The sequence below is a fragment of the Haematobia irritans genome, chromosome 5 (assembly GCF_050003625.1).
Source record: "Haematobia irritans isolate KBUSLIRL chromosome 5, ASM5000362v1, whole genome shotgun sequence".
NCBI classification, from domain to species: domain Eukaryota; kingdom Metazoa; phylum Arthropoda; class Insecta; order Diptera; family Muscidae; genus Haematobia; species Haematobia irritans.
In genome coordinates, this window is record NC_134401.1 from 59165295 (window position 1) to 59186625 (window position 21331).

General features: G+C 34.5%; 1 protein-coding gene across 1 annotated transcript; it reads left to right on the forward strand.

Moving 5' to 3' along the window:
* Window positions 1-4566: 4566 nt before the first annotated feature.
* LOC142239733 (mitochondrial carrier homolog 2-like) lies at window positions 4567-6030 on the forward strand. Its single transcript, XM_075311514.1, has 5 exons — window positions 4567-4732; window positions 4924-5089; window positions 5264-5582; window positions 5664-5842; window positions 5906-6030. Exons 1-5 carry the CDS (start codon window positions 4567-4569, stop codon window positions 5982-5984), a joined length of 909 nt encoding a protein of 302 aa, XP_075167629.1. The 3' UTR covers window positions 5985-6030.
* The last annotated feature ends 15301 nt before the right edge of the window (window positions 6031-21331 follow it).

Sequence of the window (21331 nt, forward strand, 5' to 3'; positions counted from 1 at the left end):
TCTCAATTTCCCCCCATTTTTGCTTTGGAACCATACCGTCCAATGCTCCTTTATTTATGATAGCCATCACAAGGCTGTCTTTAGCAACTGAGGCAAACGATCGTTGATCCCTTTTGGAGGATGGCAGCTCATCCGGTGATCGTTCCCTTTTTCCAGCCTCAAGAATTCCTTGAGCCCATTTTAAGGAATCGCTTTGTTTAGCCGACAACGTGCTTGGGTCGACTGATCCTAATTTCTTTAGGATAAACAAAGCATTTCTGCGTTCTTTGAATCTCTTTCGTGAGGGATTACCTCCTTTTGATGCCGTTACCTTGGAAAAGGTCCGACTTGTCAAATTGTCGCCACCTGTCGACCCGTCTACAGGTCGACTAATTGGGCCTAACTCTTGGTCATTGCCCAAATCTATAACTCCAGTCGATACTCGTCCACTGGGCCCTGAAGTTAGCAACCCAGTGGATGTCTTTGAATTTCTCTGCATGGTGGCCTAATATCCCACCACACTTGAAATTCGTAGTAGGTACTTATTACGATGATTTTATCCGCTATTAAAAAACACGTCCGTTCCGTTCGACGGTTGAAATAAAAAAAAAAAAAAATTTTGAATCAAATCAGGGCAAAATTCTGGTTTTTGAAGCCATATAAGTGCAAATCGGACGAAAGATATATATGGGAGCTATATCTAAATCTGAACCGATTTTAAACGAATTTGGCACAGTTAACAATATTATTAAACGTACTCCTTGTGCTAAATTTGAAGCAAACCAGGGTAAAATTCTGGCTTTTGAAGCCATAAAGTGCAAATCGGACGAAAGATATATATGGGAGCTATATCTAAATCTGAACCGATTTAGCTGATGTTTTGCAGGTTTTACGTGACCGACAAAACGTTCAGATGTACAAAATTTGAAGAAGATCGGTTCATAAACTCGTGAATTATGATCAAATCGGTGATAAATATATATGGCAGCTATATCTAAATCTGAACCGATTTTTTTCCAAAATCAATAGCGATTGTCTTCGACCCGAAGAAAGACCTCACGCCAAAATTGAGGACGATCGGACTTAAATTGCGAGCTGTACTTTGTGCACAAAATTACATATACAGACAGACGGACGGACAGACAGACAGACAGACGGACATCGCTAAATCGACTCAGAATTTAATTCTAAGCCGATCGGTATACTAAAAGATGGGTCTATGACTATTATTTCTTGGCGTTACATACAAATGCACAAACTTATTATACCCTGTACCACAGTAGTGGTGAAGGATATAATAAAATAGTTCATATTTTCCTAAAATGGCAGAAATTTGCTTAAATTGAGTTCATAAGTCTCTCAAATTACTAAAATTGTACCTGCCATGAACTTCGTATAGCGCTAAAGACATTTTAACAATTTTTAAATCCAATTTTTTTCTTTCAACATATGAAATTCTCTTAAACACCAGAAAAAAAATCAATTATTTTTAATAAATTTTCTTCAATTTAACAAAAATTATAAATTTATTTGTAACATGTTGCAATTAGAAAACAATTTCAGTTAAAATTTTCTAAAATAAACCTGCATTTGCTTCCACGGAGGGTTCACTTTTTTTGTGTGGAGCCAATGAAACGGAGAATTCAAGTAAGGATACTTTTAATACACAATTCTCTTTTAAATGTGGATTTTGTGTATTTGACTCTATGAAGCAAATTTTAATTTTTCGCTTTTTCAGTTTTTTTCATATGCTATAAAAAGTCCGTTAAAACAAGACTTCCAGTATAAATTATGCTATGTTTCAAGAAAAAAAGTCTATATATATACGACTTCACGTTCTTCTTTTGTAAGAGTTTTTGAAATTCTTCGAAAATTTCAAACTTGTATACAAAAACCTTTTTTGTTACAAAATTTTTATTTTTGCAATAAAAAAATAATATATGATTTGAACTCAGCCCATTTCGTTTATATCAAGCACTGTTCTTTTCTGACTTTAAGTCTTTTATAAGACACACTTTACAGTTTCGTAGTAAAAATTTAATATAGTAGTATGTAATGTTGAACACCTTTTCGGGATATTCCGAACGTATCTGGAATATATGTAGAAAAAATAAATTGGTGTCGGTCGAAGCAGGGATCGAACCCAGGACCCTCGGCATGCAAGGCGGAAGTACCAACCACTGCTCCACGTCGTTAAACAATGTTATGTTTGCATCGACTGGTGGGCGCCGCAAGATATGCTATATAAATATAACTTATAACGATAATTATCTCTTGATGACCATAATAGCTACGTAGCCCAGTGGATAGTGTGCTGGCTTACAAACTGTGTGGTCCGCTGTTCGAATCCCCGTCCGGCAAAAGGTAAAATTTTAAAAAATTATAAAATTTAATAATTTCTTCTACAATGTTTGTATTACAGAAAAAGGTGCTAAGAACTAAAAAAAACTCGGGGAAGTGCGAAAAATATGAGGGAATATACAATTAGGCAGAAAAAAAATTTCGAGCACAATCTTCTTTGGGAGAAAATTCTTCTAAGCATATAATATTTTTGGGTTCAAAATGTTTCCAAACATATTATATGTTCACACAATAACATATAGTTTTTTGGAAGACAACATTATTGAATTTGGATGGAAAAATACATAATGTTTGGAACTTAGACTACCCAAACATATTATATTGTTTAGACCAATATGCTTTCAAACATATTATATATTGGAAGAAATCAAATATATAAATGTTTGGGCAATACCCAAAAATGTATATGCTTGAAGCAAAATGTGTTTGGGAGTATATGTTACAGAAGTGCTTTTTTTTGAGGGTGTATAAGTAACAGCTATATGTAAGTCTAAATACTATCGCCTAATACTTTAAAAATTTAAATTTGAGTAACATTGGTTAATAAATAAGATTTTTATGGCCAAATTTGGGAAAATCGCGCAAAGCATATATGGAATCTATATCTAAATCTGAACCGGAGATTATCTTGTACTGAATTTGAGTAAGATCGGTTAATAAATGAGGCCACTATGGTCAAAAATAAGGTTATTGGGGGGAAAATTTTGAAAATCGGGCGCTACATATATATGGGAGCTATATCTAAGTCTGAACCGATTTGGATGATATTTTGCAGGTTTAGTTGATATTGCAGAAAATTATACTGTGCTAAATTTGAGTAAGATCGGTTAATAAATAAGGCTATTATGACCAAATTTTGCAAAATCGGGCAATACATATATCGATGCCTACATTCCAAAGTACTCTAAGTCTAAAAAGTGAACTTTACAGGAAACCAGCTCCAAGTTTTTTTTTTTTTTTGAAAGTTCTAAAACACCGTATAAGATAGAAATTCCCTCATTTTTGTCTTAAAATCATATTTTTTTATATATTTTTATAGTATGAACGAACTGAAAATAGTGATAGTACAACATGGCTAAAAATGACTTAGACCACTTTAGACCGAACAAAGCTTTTTGACATTTTTAGATTGGACATTTTTTAAAACTTTAGTCACAGTACAATATAACCATAACTTTTGATAGAAATGTCCAATAAATTCAAATTTTTGACAGGATGCAATTCACATCAATCGGAATAAAAAACAGCGAACTCTATCAAAACATGCTAAGTCGACTTAGCGTACTCTGGAATGAGGGCATCGTATGGGAGTGTATGGGAGCTATATTTAAATCTGAAGCGATTCCCATGATTTTTTGCACATATAGTCAGTACTATAAAAGATTAGAGTAACCCAACTCTGAGTAAGATCGGTCGATAAATAAGGGATTTATGACCAAATTTGGGAAAATCGGGCGTTACATATATATGAGAGCTATATCTGAACCGATTTCGTTGAAATTTGGGACACATAAAGAGAGGTAAATTAGATTACTTTGTGGCAAATTTGACGCAGATCGGTTAGTAAATGAGCGCAATCTGACCCTATTTATCGAAATCGGTCGATACATATATATGGCAGCTATATCAAAATTTGATCCGATTTTTCCCAAATTCCAATCCAAGCGTTCTTCCCTGGGCTACAAAAAAACGCTCTATACCAAATTTCATCAAAATCGGTTAATAATTGCGACCGGAATCCTGCGAACAACAAATACATGGACAGACGGACACCAAGGGCTAGATTGACTCAAGAGATGATTCAGGGTATAATAACTTTTTTACTACCACATTTATGGTTTTAAAAGCTGTAAATTGTTTCATAGCAAATTGATACCGGATGGCGTTCGCGTATATTTCTGTCAATGTTAGCAAAGACAGTAAAATCGTTTCTTAACTCTCTACCAAGTTTTTAATAGATAGTGTGCGCAAACAGACCTATTATCGTCGTCATATATACTTTTGGATTTTCATTTTAAAGTTCTTGTTGAAAAACCAAACATAGTAACCTTAAAAATCAACAACAAATGTTGCCTGGGTTACGCATTCTCTTTAGAGTCTAGTAAATTCAACAATTGTTGCCAGTTATATTCTAACAATTGACTTATATAGTCGAGTTTGTGAAGAAAAACGAAATATCAAAATACGAAATATATATTTTCAATTTTCGCGAGTGAAAATAATAGAATGTGCTCTTGGATACGTTTTGGTATGTTATTTGGATATGCTGCTCTTCATCCATTGGAATATTTCACGGTTCTAGTTCAATTGGGACATGAGCCGATATCAGCAGTACCAGGACTGTCGGTATTGGGAGAACCAATTATGATACTACCGAATATATTCCAATATAGTATGAGGCGGCGATTAAGTTTTAAGGCCGGTACTATGATCGGATTTCAGTTTGAAATTTTCGGGGTTACTTTATGAAAATAGATCGATTTAAAGCAGATAATCAACTCGAAACCCGAACATAGTACAGGCCTTTAGATTAAATTAAAATGAATTTTTATTAATTGTTTTTCTATTTTAAAATATTTTCAGTTGGCCATATCCGAAACATTGATGGTATTTATGGCTGCTATCGGGGTTTCCTCCCAGAATTAGTGGCGGCGATTTTTCGCATGTTGGTGATTGAAATTGCGGACCGTTTGGGTCTAAAATCTATTGAGGGAAACAATGATGAAATGCCCCTTAGTGATGAAGAAATGTAAGTATTCTATAATAAAATCAAAATTCAAATTGAAAAGAATTTTTCAAGCTTGAGAGATTGAAAAATTCTTCTCAATTTGATAAGCCCAAAAAAAAGATAGAAAAGATAGAATAAATTATCTAAAAAAATCACAAATTTCAATTTAAATTTTGTGTTGCTATTTATCCCAAGGTACATTAGATTCAAACAAAATTTAAAGTACGATGTTCTCGTTAGTGTATTGGGCATTATCGTTTCGCATCTCTTCCGTGTTATCTCGGTGCGAATGATGGCCCAATTCATTGGTCGTGAATCTTTGTACAAATCCATATTGGGTTCAATAGCTGAAATTTACAAACATGAAGGAATTTCAGGATTCTTTTCAGGTATTTTACCCAAGATATTGTATGAAGTTTCTTGCCTGGTATTGACCAGCCCCACTGTGTTTCTACTAAGCAAATATCTGATCAAGGATAAATTGATCATTAAATTCGCTGCTGGTATTACACAGGTACATAAATCACATTTCCGTTTATATTAATTTTGAAAATTTATATAGTATATGTATATTTTTTTTTTTTTTTATTTGCAGTATGCATTTTCATGTGTTCTATATCCTTTGAATGTGGTATCCACATGTATGACTGTATCGGGATCCCGAATAATGGCTGGTCAACTTCCCATAATGCCTCAATATAGTGGATGGATGGATTGTTTCAGTGATTTACAAGCCCGCAAAGAACTCAACAGGGGAGGCTCATTGTTTTGGAGGTAAAGTATTAAGATAGCCAATCGATTTCGTTATAATTGACGGTATAATTATCTGTTTTCCAGATCTGCTGGAGATTTCTCAAAGCCCATGGCAAATAATGGTGGCTATGTTCCAATACGTACTTTAGCCAAATATCAATAAATGCCATCGAAGAAGTAGAAGGAAAACAAAACAAATTTCAGTTGAATCTCCAATGCTATATATACTTTGGATATTTTTTTAATTTTCTCGAGTTTTTGTTAATGAATGCCATTAGACATGGTTATCGACTTTCATGGTCTAAACTACAAATTTGGAATCTAAAACAAAAAACAATCTTTAATTTTTATTACATAAATTACTTAATTTTTATTTATGTTTCTGTTATATGTACTTTTTGGTATATTAATAAAACTATCCTCTGTTAATTTATTTGCAATGTGTTCTCTTACTAAAAGATAGGTAATTGTGATTTCAGTCTATGGGGGGTTGGCCAGAGTTAATTAAGAGAATATAATGTTGACGGGCAGCCATACCGTTGGGTTCAAATCATCTATCCGATTTTTGCACAATCGAAAGGGAATCTTTACTAAGAGGCGATAATATACCGCTAATAAACTTGTGGGTGTTTGCTCGAAACTCGAATTGAACCCATCACCTTTTGTACGGAAGGCGGGCGCGCTTTCCATTGCACCACGGCGGCTCGTCTATAAAAGTTAAAAGTTCTCCTGATGAAAGGGGACATAGATATAGTTCTTATTCAAGAACCATATGCTTATAAAAACAAAATATGTGAATTAAGTACTCCGGGGTTCAAACTATTGCAGTATACTGGTAATGATGTAAATCGAGCCTGTATAATTGCTAAAAACGAGCTCAACTTGTTTCTGCTTCCTTCAATGTGCAATACAGACACTGTCGTTGCAAGTTTAGAAATAGCCAAATGCAAATATTGGGTACCTTCGGTCTACATGGGACATGACAGGGAGATGCCTCCATATGCCGTTAAGACCTTAGTGGAGGAGTCACTGAAAACAAAGTCGAAACTCATTATGGGATGCGATGGGAATACACATCATAGTATATGGGGAAGTAGTGATACTAATGCAAGGGGAGAGTCGCTAATAGAGTTTATTTTGCGTACTAATCTGGTAGTTTGCAACAAGGGAGATGTCCCAACCTTTGTCACTAAAAACAGGCAAGAGGTTTTGGACATCACCTTGGCCTCGCAAGAACTGAATGAAATGATATCTGAGTGGCATGTTTTAAGTGAACACAGCTTCTCAGATCATCGCTACATCAGTTTCAAATTTGATGTTCATATCACCAAGATCATATTTCCGCCAAATGTTAGGAAAGCTGACTGGAATAGGTATAGGGAATCGTTCAATATGATGATACCGGAAATAACAGAGACAAATATGAGAAATGTGCAAGATATCGAACACGCAGTGGAGCGGATTACTAAGGCCTTCAACATCTCACTGAAAGCTGCATGCCCTAGAGGAAAGCCAAGGGGGAAACATCGACCACCATGGTGGTCTACGGAATTAAGTAATATGAGGAAATCCTGCAGGAAGCTCTTTAACAAGGCAAAGTCCACCGGAGCCCCTGAGGACTGGTACGCTTACAAGAAGAATCTGAGAGGATACAAGCGAGAACTGAGAAAGGCTCAGCATAACTCTTGGAATGCTTACTGCAGCAGTATTGAGAATACGTCCGAGGCTTCCAGACTACGGAAGGTTCTAGCATCCACCAACACCGCTCCAGGTTTCATTAAAACATCGGAGGGCAATTGGACAACGTCCAGTGAGGAGACGTTGGAGGTACTATTGGACACACATTTTCCTGGAAATCAGACGGTTGAACCATGTACTGGCGGTGCCACAGTTGCTCAGCGGTCGTTTCCTGTCGAGGAAATTGTATCGGAAACTAGAATAAGATGGGCGCTAAATAGCTTTGGACCATTCAAATCCCCTGGACCTGATGGAATTACTCCGGCGGAGTTACAAGCTGTAACTGACAAAATTATCCCCTGGTTGTCGGTGATATATAAAGGATGTATCAACTTATCATATATCCCAGGAAAGTGGAGGGAAACAAAAGTCGTTTTCATACCTAAAGCGGGAAAAGCCTCTCACTCGAGGGCGAAGGATTTCCGACCAATCAGCTTATCCTCATTCCTACTTAAGACTCTGGAGAGGATGATAGATATTTATCTTAGAACTAGCATCGATTCAAGTTTGTTCTCGAAACGACAGCGTGCATACTTGAAGGGCAGGTCTACTGAGACCGCACTACATGAACTAGTCAGCTTTATTGAAAGCTCACTATCTGTCAAAGAATACACAATAGTGGCGTTTCTAGACATCGAAATGGACTGACAACTCTGAATGTTGATCCATGTATACTCAGGCTGTTAGACGAACTGCTAATGAAGAGACGTATTTCAGCCACACTAGGACAAGCAAACATACAAAGGTATGTGAACAGAGGCACTCCTCAAGGAGGAGTTCTATCACCTCTTCTTTGGAATGTTGCTATAAACGACCTTCTGGTTTCCCTAGAAAAAGAAAGGATACAAGTGGTGGCATACGCAGATGATGTGGCGCTAGCAGTCAGGGGAAAATTCCCATCAACAGTTAGAGATATTATACAGAGAGCCCTCCGGATGACTGAGAAATGGGCGAAAGATAATGGTCTTGGGGTAAATCCTGCAAAGACAGAAATAGTCATGTACTGCAAAGATCGCACATCTCCCACGGTTAGGCCCATTTCCTTAGGGGGTATTGAAATTCCCTTTAGGGAGTGTGCAAAATACCTTGGCGTTATTTTGGACAGGAAGCTGAACTTTAAACTTAATATTGAAGAAAGGGCGAGGAAAGCAACGGTAGGTTTATACTCGTGCAATAAGGCAATAGGGAAAAAGTGGGGACTAAAACCAAAAATTGTACATTGGCTATACACGGCAGTGGTTAGACCTATAATGCTATATGGTGTTGTAGTCTGGTGGCCGGCACTTCACCAGCCGACAAGTTTAGACAAAGTTCAGCGTATGGCGTGCTTGTGTATTTCAGGTGCATTCAGCAAGACAGGAACAAACTCCCTTAATGTCATACTGCATCTATTGCCTTTAGACATTTTGGCCAAACAGTCAGCTGCAACAACGGCTGTGCGGTTGCGCGAGCTATCGCTGTGGTCGGAAAAAAGTTACGGTCACAGTTCGGTCCTCAAAATAATGCCAGATGTGCCTAACGTAGTGGATTACACTTTGGCGAGTCCACTTTTCGACAAAAAGTTTGAAACTCTAATCCCCAACAGTGAGGCGTGGTGTACACGGACCCCGGGGAATAAAATATATATAGATTTCTACACTGAGTATATTCTAAAGATCTGGAACTTCGAATAGCGAAAAGATTACCTGATCACTGTAGTGTTTTTCAGGCTGAAATATTAGCAATAAGAGAAGTGGTGAATTGGCTGAGAAGTAATGCTCCAAGCAATATTGGCATTAATATATAAGTTAATACGAAATATATTGTACGTAAACATAATTAATTGTCTTTCATAAATTCATAGAATTTCATTTTCATTTGCTTCACACATGCCCCATGCAAGTGTTGCAAAACTAAACATTTCGTTTCTCATGTTCAATCTTTGAAATTCCGGGAATATTGCAAACCACAGAGCAACTCCTCGTTGCAGCTGCAATAGTGCTAACATCGCACTTTTAGCGTGCGAATCACGAATAGATCAGGCAAGGCATCTTTTATGAAACATTTTGTATTTCAGTTTTTAATTGAAGCTTAAACAATAAAGAACGCTCGCGCGTTAACTTTTTTTAAAAACTCAAAAAACATTAATTTGTTTTAATTGGCGCCCAACGTGGGGCCCGCGCGGAACAGTCCTACCGTAATAAGAAGACCGCAGTAAGCCGATCACTCACAATATAGTGACCAGAAGGAGACCGCAGTAAGACGATCATTCACAATCTGTTCCAGGAGCAAGGTGTAAAAGGCGGACCCCGAAAAAATGATAATGACGTGCGTAAATATTACCACACGACATTATTGTAGCTATTAATAAAATAGCTCACCTAACGAGCACATACCCAATGGACCCTTAGTAAGACTTTTAAGTCACAAATGGACAACCCCATTGGTATGGTTAGGAATCATTTAAAATTAAATTAAAAATTGAGAAGTATAAAACATATAAAATTATATGGAAAACGAAAGGTTATTAAAATAAAAAATAAAAAAAATTACAAATTAAGAAAATGATTAAAAAATATTGACAAAAGAGAATTTTTTTTTTTGTTAACATAACAGTTAGAAATATTTATGAAAAATTGAAAAGAAAAATATATGCATATGAATATAAAAAAATCGGAAATGAAAAAATATTTAAATATGAAAAGTTTAGGAAATTAAATAAATAAAAAATAATAAATTTTGGAAAATAGAGTAAACATAATGTAACACAGTGAACAAAGCCTTTAAGGTAAAATCGATAAAGGAATGGAAAAATATTAGGAAAGCTAAAGAAACAATCAAAGTGACTCGATATATGTAAAGAAAAAGAATTCATTGGAAAGAATAGTGAAAATATTAAAGAGGAAAAATACTATAAAAATTCTTTGAAATAAAAAAAAATATTCATAAATTATTAAGAAAGCTAAAGAAACAATCAAAGTGACTCGATATATGTAAAGAAAAAGAATTCATTGGAAAGAATAGTGAAAATATTAAAGAGAAAAAATATTATAAAAATTTTTGAAATAAAAAAAAAAAATATTCATATATTATTGTGTCATTACCAAATATTTAAATTCAAAAGAGAAATTGTAAAGTGTAATATAATTTAAGAAAATTTGGAATTAAGAAAAGGTATGAATAGAATTATATATGAATTTATGTATCTCTTTACAAATATTAAATCAATAAATTTCATTGAGAAAGCAAAATTTTAAATATAATCGAGTTCATAATATATATTATTTCTTGTGGAAATAGACAGAATTTTGTAAAAGGATCATAATTTTTTCCAAAATTTTGAAATCGTGTGCAAAGATGTCTAATCCCGACAATCTTATTAGACCACCAGTCTTGAACACTGGGAATTCTGAAGCGTCTTCCAATTCTCAAAATAGGAACGTCAGTATAGAAGTACAGAACTTTATCGTAGAACAGATCAAAAATGTATTAACTGAATGCATTCCACAATTAGCGCAAGCTATTGCCCAACATAACTCTCAGACAGGATACAATGTAGATCAACCAAATATAGATTTAGGGAGACCGGACCAGGCCGATGACAAAATACCTGATATTGTCAAATGTATCAGAGAATTCTCCGGACAACCGGGACAATTCGGGTCTTGGCGGAAGAGTGTGGAACGAGTTTTGAATTGTTACGAATCTGTTAAAAATTCTGCGAAATATTATTGTATCATTCATGCAATTAGAAATAAGATTACAGGAGAAGCAGATGCAATTCTGGAGTCTTATAATACTCCACTTGATTGGAGAGAAATCTCTAATTGCTTAATAAACCATTACGCGGATAAGAGGGATCTCAGAACCCTAGAATACCAAATGGGTTCATTGAGTCAAGGCAATAAATCCGTAATAGAATTTTACCAACAAGTTTACAGTCACCTATCTCTGATCTTAGAAAAAATATCGTGTATGGATCTAAGTAACGACTCCTTGAACTTATTTACATCTTCCTACAGAGACAAGGCATTGGATACGTTTATTCGTGGTCTAAAAGGAAATCTTCCGACCCTACTGGGAATAAGCGAACCCAAGGATTTGCCCCAGGCCTTGCAAATTTGTCTGAAACTGGAAAATCAAAACACCAGATCAGACCAATTAAATAATCCAAGGCAATCGAATAGCCCAAATAATTTCGTAAAGGAAAATAACCAATACCAAATGCCACAATCTACGGCTCAATTTTTTTATCCTAATCAATATCGATACCACCAAAACAGCCCACTACATCATGTAAATAGGTATCAAAACAATTATCCAAGAAATGGAATCAATTTTAATTCAAATCGTCAGGGCTTCGCTCTTAACAATAATAATAACAACATTCCACCACCTAGACCAAGTGCGCCAAAACCTGCGCCACGTCCTGAACCAATGGATATAGACGCCTCAATGAGGTCGCGAAATATAAATTATATGAACAGACCGAGGGACAATGACAGATATTTTGGTAGAAGACCACCACAAGATACAACAGATCAAAACAAAAGACAGAGAAATTATCACATAAATACTGGCGAGATACCAGATTATGAAGAAGAAATTCAAAAATCCAATGAAGACTTCGATCAATCACTCGAAGAATACTTAGACCCATCGATTTTTCCCCGTAATGAAACTAACGAAGAAGAATATCATGACCGCACAGATTTTTTAGACATAAACGTTCCTCATTGCCCTACATCGAATGGAAATGGGGAACAAAATTACTAAAAATATTGATAGATACCGGATCTAACAAAAACTATATTCAGTCTAGACACGTAAAATATCCAATACCGAATAATTCTGATTTTTACACAGACTACGCTGGAGGAGAACTAAAAGTTAGTAATCATACATTTGTAGAACTTTTTTATCCTGATAGACCAGTCAAATTTTATTTGCTCCCTTCTCTTACATCTTTTGATGCAATTATCGGTAATGATACCTTAAGAGATTTGTCTGCTGTAATCCATACTAAATATAATTATATGATCATAAACGATAATGTTAAGATTGAAATGAAACAGGCTCCTTTTATGAATGTTAATTCAATTATATTGAGAAATCACCACATGACATCACATCAAATAGAAAAACTGAACAGTTTATCGACTAGATACGCGTCACTTTTTGCAGACCCGAATGAAAAATTGACATATAGCACTCAGGTGGTAGCTGAAATTCGAACAAATACAGATTCTCCCATCTTTTCTCATACCTATCCATATCCTATGTCACTAAAAGATGAGGTAGAGTCGCAAGTTCAAACCCTTCTTCAAGATGGGATAATTAGACCTTCACGATCACCATACAATTCACCTGTATGGATTGTGCCAAAAAATTGGATGCTTCTGGAGAAAAAAAATCAGGCTTGTCATAGACTATAGAAAATTAAATTTGGTAACGATACCAGATGCCTACCCAATTCCAAATATAAACGATGTCCTAGCTCAATTAGGTGAAAGTAAATTCTTTTCTATATTGGATTTAAAAAGTGGATTCCACCAAATCCCTCTCAAAGAAACCGATATCGAAAAAACCGCTTTTTCCATTAATAATGGCAAATACGAGTTCACTCGTCTCCCATTTGGACTCAAAAACGCGCCAGCAATATTTCAAAGAGCTCTCGACGATATATTACGAGAACACATCGGAAAAAGGTGCTTCGTCTACATAGTCGACATTATAATTTTTAGCAAAGATGAAGAGACACATTTCAAGGACATTGAAATGATATTCAAAACACTCCAGACAGCCAATATGAAAGTTCAAATAGATAAATGCGAATTTTTGAAATCTGAAGTTGAATTTTTAGGATTCCTAATATCTAACGAAGGTATCAAAACCAATCCTAAACGGGTCGAAGCAATATCACAAATTCCTCCACCCAAAACCTTGAAACAACTCAGATCATTTTTAGGTATGACCAATTTTTATAGAAATTTTATACAAGATTACGCGAAACTTGCAAAGCCACTAACCATGCTATTAAGAGGTGAATTTGGACGTATACCGAAGAATAGTTCCGCTAAAATTTCTATTAAACTGAATGATAATGCGTTGAGTGCATTTTTCAAACTACGTAGGACTCTCATGAATGAAGTAATCTTGGCATACCCCGATTACACAAAAGAATTCCAACTTACCACCGATGCCTCCAAATACGCTATTGGAGCTGTTTTATCTCAAAACAACAAACCCATTACATTTATATCACGGACTCTTACAAAGGCTGAGGAAAACTACGCGACTAACGAGAAGGAAATGTTTGCAATAATTTGGGCATTGACTTCTCTTAGGAATTATCTTTATGGTAGGTCAAAAGTAAAAATCTTTACGGACCACCAACCACTTACATACGCACTCAGTAATAAAAATAATAACCCTAAATTGAAAAGATGGAAAGCTATATTAGAAGAATACAATTACGAAATGCATTATAAACCTGGAAGGTCGAATCAAGTCGCAGACGCATTATCGAGACTACCGCAGGTAAATCAGATTAATATGCTTTCCGATACGGTACATAGTGAAGATAGTTCTCCGGAACGACTAATACAAATTGCAAATGAACCCATTAACGTGTTTAAAAATCAAATATTTCTCAAAATAGGCGAATCGTCTTCATATCAGTTTCAAATAATTTTCCCTACATACCATAGACATATAATAACAGAAAGAGAATTTACTGATCAAATCATTATAGACATATTCAAAAGATATTTAAATCCTTCAGTAATAAATGGACTAAATACCGAGGAATCAATATTGGGCAAAATACAGGAAATTTATCCAATACATTTCTCCAATTATAGAATCCGTTTTGCTAGAAATTTTGTGACCGATTTAACGGATCAGGTTGAACAAGAAACAGAAATCATTAACGAACACAGAAGGGCGCATAGAAACTCCAGAGAAAATAAATACCAATTATTGAGAAGAGTGTATTTCCCAAAAATGCAGGAAAAAATAGAGCGAGTGGTAAAACAGTGTACGATTTGCAAAGAACAAAAGTATGATAGACATCCTAACAATCCTATTTTACAAAATACTCCGATACCATTGTATCCTGGACATATAGTTCACATTGATATTTATCACTCAAATAGGAGAGTAATACTCACCGCGATTGATAAATTTTCAAAATATGCGCAGGCAAAGATTATTAACTCCAGGGCAACGGAGGACATTCGACAACCATTACGTGAAATCTTAATTAATTTCGGAGTTCCCGAAAAAATAGTTGTGGACAATGAAAAGTCGTTAAGTTCCGCACCTGTTTTACACATGTTACAGGACCAATTGGGTATAGAAATTTTTAAGGCTCCACCATACTCCAGCACCGTTAATGGTCAAATCGAAAGATTCCACTCGACACTATCTGAAATAATTAGATGTGTAAAGAGTGAGAGGATTCACTATACTTTCGAGGATCTTATTGATAGATCGATTTTGAAATACAACTATTCTATACACTCTACTACAAAACGAAGACCCGTAGACCTATTTTTTGGTAGAGAGGTTTCAACTGACCCGGACAGACTAAATAATATACGAACTGAAACGATAAAAAGACTTAAAGACAAACAGGACTCCGACCTACAATATCACAACAAGACAAAAAAACCTTTCAAACAATATGTGACTGGGGATATCATATACGTAAAGACAAATAAAAGAATCGGAAATAAATTATCTCCAAGATATAGGAAAGAGGTTGTAAGAGAAAATAAATCCAGTACAATAATAACTACAATAACTGAAAGCGGACGGATAATTCACAAAAAATTGATAAGAAATTAAATTTTTATATTAAACGGAGCAATATTAGACAAACTAAAAGACGTGACAGACAGGATTAATTCCATTTCGAACATTACTGCAGAAGAGGACCGAAACATTTTGGCATTGGACTTAAAATATCGACTTGAAATTATAAATAAGGAACTCACGAACATAGAATACGCAATACAATGGGCAAAATCAAACATTCCAAATTCATTCTTACTTTCGAACTCTGAAATGTATAGGATTAAAGATGTGTTAGACACAGACAATATTCCTTTCATAGACTTGGAAGAAGTACTAGAGTTTGCACACGTCAAAATCGCATCAAATGGTAGTAATATCCTCTACATTATCAATTTTCCAACCGTTTTGAAAACCCCGTACAAAAAATTATGATTCTTCCAGTAAAAATATCTGACACAATAACTAAACTTGATTTTAAATATGTATTACAAAATAAAAATATAATGTATGGTATAAACACTGTTTGTGAAAATCATAATAAAATAACTATATGTAAAAAAGATAGCTTGACTGATCTAAGAAACGAAACTTGCGTATATGCGTTATTAAATAACAAAATTCCGAAATGTTCTCTAATAAACAATCAACATATTCCTGAAGTGCAGGAAATAAATACAAATTTATTATATTTAAATCAATTCCAAGGACAATTAATTGTGGATGGAAAGAATGTCCCACTAAACGGAACCTTTTTGGTCAAACATAATAATATTTCGATACAAATTGAAGATAAAACCTATTTTTCTAAAGAAATTTCATACTCCAAACCTCTACCCCCACTTTTTCAATTTAAAGTAAATCCTATAGATACAAAACAAATACTTTCATTGCAAATGATAAAACAACTTCAAAATAATAACACAGATCAAATAAAGCTACTCAAGTCAAATGGATACATATTTTTCTATTCTTTTTCATCAATTTTATTACTCTTAACAATTTTAATAATAGTCTTTTTTATAATAAAACATATCATTGTCAAATCAAAACACATTAACCAAAATTCTGAAATTACATTTAGAGACGTTCAAAATATGCTTGATAGTTCGAACGCGGACGTTCGAATTTAAAGGGGGAGGAGTTAATACGAAATATATTGTACGTAAACATAATTATTTGTCTTTCATAAATTCATAGAATTTAATTTTCATTTGCTTCACACATGCCCCATGCAAGTGTTGCAAAACTAAACATTTCGTTTCTCATGTTCAATCTTTGAAATTCCGGGAATATTGCAAACCACAGAGCAACTCCTCGTTGCAGCTGCAATAGTGCTAACATCGCACTTTTAGCGTGCGAATCACGAATAGATCAGGCAAGGCATCTTTTATGAAACATTTTGTATTTCAGTTTTTAATTGAAGCTTAAACAATAAAGAACGCTCGCGCGTTAACTTTTTTTAAAAACTCAAAAAACATTAATTTGTTTTAATTTATACTCAGACAGTCAACCTGCAATAAAATCCTTGGACTCTGTGTTCCTCAACTCCAAAACGGCCATCGACTGCCGCAAATCTCTCAATGAGATGGCTGAGCAGCACAATATTCACCTAATGGCCAGGCCACAGGAACATACCGGGGAACTGCGAAGCAGATGAGCTGGCAAGGCTAGGAATTACCTTACATATTCCAGGGGAACTAGAATCTGTTGGTGTGCCTCTGGCTACCTGCAAGCTCTTATTGCGTGAGAAGGCTGTCATGATGGCAAATGTTCGATGGGAGAATTGTAAGGGTTGTAACGACACCAAGCAAATATGGCCCCATTTAAACTTAAGCCGCACACTGGATATGCTGGTGTTCTCGAGACGCCAGATATCACTCCTGATATCTGCTATAACGGGTCGCTGCCTGATAGGCGATTTTGCAAAAACTATTGGAGCGAAGTATAATGACTATTGTATGAGCTGTCATGATGCGGAGGAAAAGGAATCAATAAAACACCTCTTGTGTGAGTGTCCTGCATTTTGTGTAAGGCGTAAGCAAATTTTAGGCGCGTATAGCTTCAGATTACTAGCGGACCTGAAAAACGTTAACTTAAGCAGTCTGCTAATGTTTTTGGAACAATCTGGTTGGTTCAACAGAAGAATATAATCGAGAAGGTTCAACGGTTAAAACTAGAAGTGTCCATATGTAATAGGTACTTTTAGTTAATGTGGTATCACAATGGACTGAATAGTCTAAGTGAGCCTGAATCTTAATCGGGCTGCCACTTTAACCTAACCTAACCTAACCTACATCAATAGCAACTATTTGTGCCAAGTTTCAAGTCGATAGCTTGTTTCGTTCGGAAGTTAGCGTGATTTTAACAGACGGACGGACGGACGGACATGCTCAGATCGACTCAGAATTTCACCGCGACCCAGAATATATATACTTTATGGGGTCTTAGAGTAATATTTCGATGTGTTACAAACGGAATGACAAAGTTAATATACCCCCATTCTATGGTGGAGGGTATAACAAACAAATATCTTTTCTCAAACACTTCATATCCTTAAAATACGAATGCAAATTTTGCTTAGCATTGAGTCGATAAACCGTTATTTGAAGTCGTTATAGTTAAGTGATTCGACTTGAAAATGGCTATCTTAACATGAAAGAAAATTCCGTTTGTTTCTTATAATCAAGTAGGAAAAAATTCAAGTTCATAGGTGAATGGTGTCTTAAAAGTATCCTTACTTCAATTCTCCGCTTCTTTATGTCGGAATCAATACCAAGATCATTAGTTTAAAGGCAAAGTCTGTGGGCATGTTTTTTTTTTTCAATGCTGTAAGAAAGTTTGTTCAAACTAAAAGTACATACTTTTTGTAATAAGCGTTGATTCTTTTACATGAGTGAAAAAATCTCATAATAACTAACTCAAAAAAAAATGTTTTTTTATACCCTCCATCATAGGATGGGAGTATATTAACTTTGTCATTCCGTTTGTAACACATCGAAATATTGCTCTAAGACCCCATAAAGTATATATATTCTGGGTCGTGGTGAAATTCTGAGTCGATCTAAGCATGTCCGTCCGTCCGTTCGTACGTCCGTCTGTTGAAATCACGCTAACTTCCGAGCGAAACAGGCTATCGACTTGAAACTTGGCACAAGTAGTTGCTATCGATGTAGGTCGGATGGTATTGAAAATGGGCCATATCGGTCCACTTTTACGTATAGCCCCCATATAAAGGGACCCTCAGATTTGGCTTGTGGAGCCTCTAACAGAAGCATATTTCATCCGATCTGGCTGAAATTAGGTACGTGATGTTGGTATATGGTCTCTAACAACCATGCAAAAATTGGTCCACATCGGTTCATAATTATATATAGCCCCCATATAAAACGTTCTCCAGATTTGACCTCCGGAGCCTCTTGGAGGAGCAAAATTCATCCTATCCGGTTCAAATTAGGAACGTGGTGTTAGTATATGGTCGCTAAGAACCATACCAAAATTGGTCCAATCACACAAAAATTGGTCCATATCGGTTCATAATCATGGTTGCCACTAGAGCCAAAAATAATCTACCAACATTTTATTTCTATAGAAAAATTTGTCAAAATTTTATTTCTATAGAAAATTTTGTCAAAATTTTATTTCTAGAGAAAATTTTGTTAAAATTTTATTCCGTTCATAATAAAATTGTCATCATTTTCAAAATTTCATTTCTATAGAAAATTTTGTCAAAATTTTATTTCTATAGAAAATTTTGTCAAAATTTTATTTCTATAGAAAATTTTGTTCAAATTTTATTCGGTTCATAATCATGGTTGCCACTCGAGCCAAAAATAATCTACCAAGATTTTATTTCTATAGAAAATTTTGTCAAAAATTTATTTCTATAGAAAATTTTGTTAAAATTATATTTCTGTAGAAATTTTTGTCAAAATTTTCTTTCTGTAGAAAATTTTGTCAAAATTTTTTTTTTCTATAGAAAATTTTGTGAAAATTTTATTTCTATAGAAAATTTTGTTAAAATATTATTTCTGTAGAAAATTTTGTCAAAATTTTATGTCTACTTTGTCAAACTGAATTATATACGTATTGGATCGATCTTTCTTGATTTAATATATACCACGTATGGACTTACATACAATTTAGAAGATGGTGTTAGGAGGTTTTAAGATACCTTGCCATCGGCAAGCGTTACCGCAACTTAAGTAATTCGATTGTGGATGGCAGTGTTTAGAAGAAGTTTCTACGCAATCCATGATGGAGGGTACATAAGCTTCGGCCTGGCCGAACTTACGGTCGTATATACTTGTTTTTTTTTTTTTTAATTTCCTGGGTAATTGCATCTTCCCTCAAATTTTTCTCACTTCCATGAGGTTAATTCAGGTTTTAGTACGTTTTTCTCTAATGCAAACAATGTAGAAGAATTTATTCGTTTATATAAAATTTTAACATTTTACCTTTCGTCCGGATGGAGAATCGAACCGCGGATCATACAGTTTGTAAGCCAACACATTCTCATCAAGAGATAATTATCGCTATAGCCATCCACGAACAAGCAACGCATACAGTCAAGCAGTTGTATTTATAGGGCATAGTTTTGGGCGCCCACGAGCCGATATAAAGAAAGTTTACGGAAATATTGCCATTAGTTAGCCATTTTCTTTAAAATACAATTTTTGGAAACGCAAATAATGTAATTTTACATATTATCAAAAAATATTCGCAAGATTTCGAAAATATGCTCGAAATTACATACTACATATTAAAGTTTTGCTATGAAACTTCAGAGTTTGTCTTGCTAAAAACTTAAAGTCAGAAAAGAGCAGTGCTTGGTGTAAACAAAATGGACCTTGGAACAAAAAAATATTTATTGAAAAAATAAAAATTTTGTAACACAAAAATTTATTTGGTGATACAATTTTGAAATACACGTTTTCCAACGTTTTGTTTTTTCTTTGTGTACACTGTTAGAAAAATATGTTTTTCTTATGTTCCGATATAAACAAAACGTGTTTCGGGCACAATTTTAAAACACAATTTATTTAAGTGCAAACATGTAATGTTCCTAAACTAAAACTAAATGTTTGGGACATCTATGTTAATATGTTAGAATATATTATGTTTGGGGCATGAATGTTTCATAAAAATGATATGTGTGAATGCACACATATATAAATTTACAAATTTCGATTAAACATACATATGTTGTGATATTTTATTCAAAGCGACAGAGAGAGAGTATAGAGGAAGAAATAGAGATGGAAACCGGGAGAGTTGACGAAAGATACACCGAAAAAAAGTTTACTATTTTTTATGAAAAATGAACTAACCCATAGTAAGAATGACCATGATTTGGCGCCAAAGATTTTTTTCATCTAGATAAGTTCATGATTTTCTTATAAATTAGTTGATGTATTGCATCGTATTTTAGTTCTTTATTACTATGCTGTGGGAAGAATATAGTTAAACTCATTCAAAATATTCCTGCTATCCGGAAAAATGAACAATTTTTTGGGAAACCTGTATTAAGAAAGTGGTTTGAAATAAACTGTTTGTCGGTATAATTTTCAAAAAAGTAGAGAAATGGAGGAATCAAATTTACAACAAGCCTGTATACAACTAAGAAATTTTTCGTACAAAACAAGTCAATTTTCTATAACCACCAGTATTTTATTTCAAAAAAATATTATTATATTACACAAAATTATGGCTTATGATAACAATAAAGGAAATATTTTTATTAGTACGTTGGATGCAGTTACTTGTCGGTAGTTAGTAATTGCTTCTTCAAAAGAGTAATATTCTATGTTATTAGGACTAAACTAATTAATTTAAATTTCCATGTTTTCTATCCATACGAAAGGTATATGTGGCATAAGTTGCTATATTCAATTGAATTGTCCAATTTCATCGATTTTGGCTAACTTTTGTTGGGCGGATCTGAAATTGCAAAGTTATACATCATATAAGAAAAATATTATCAAATTCTATCGTTCA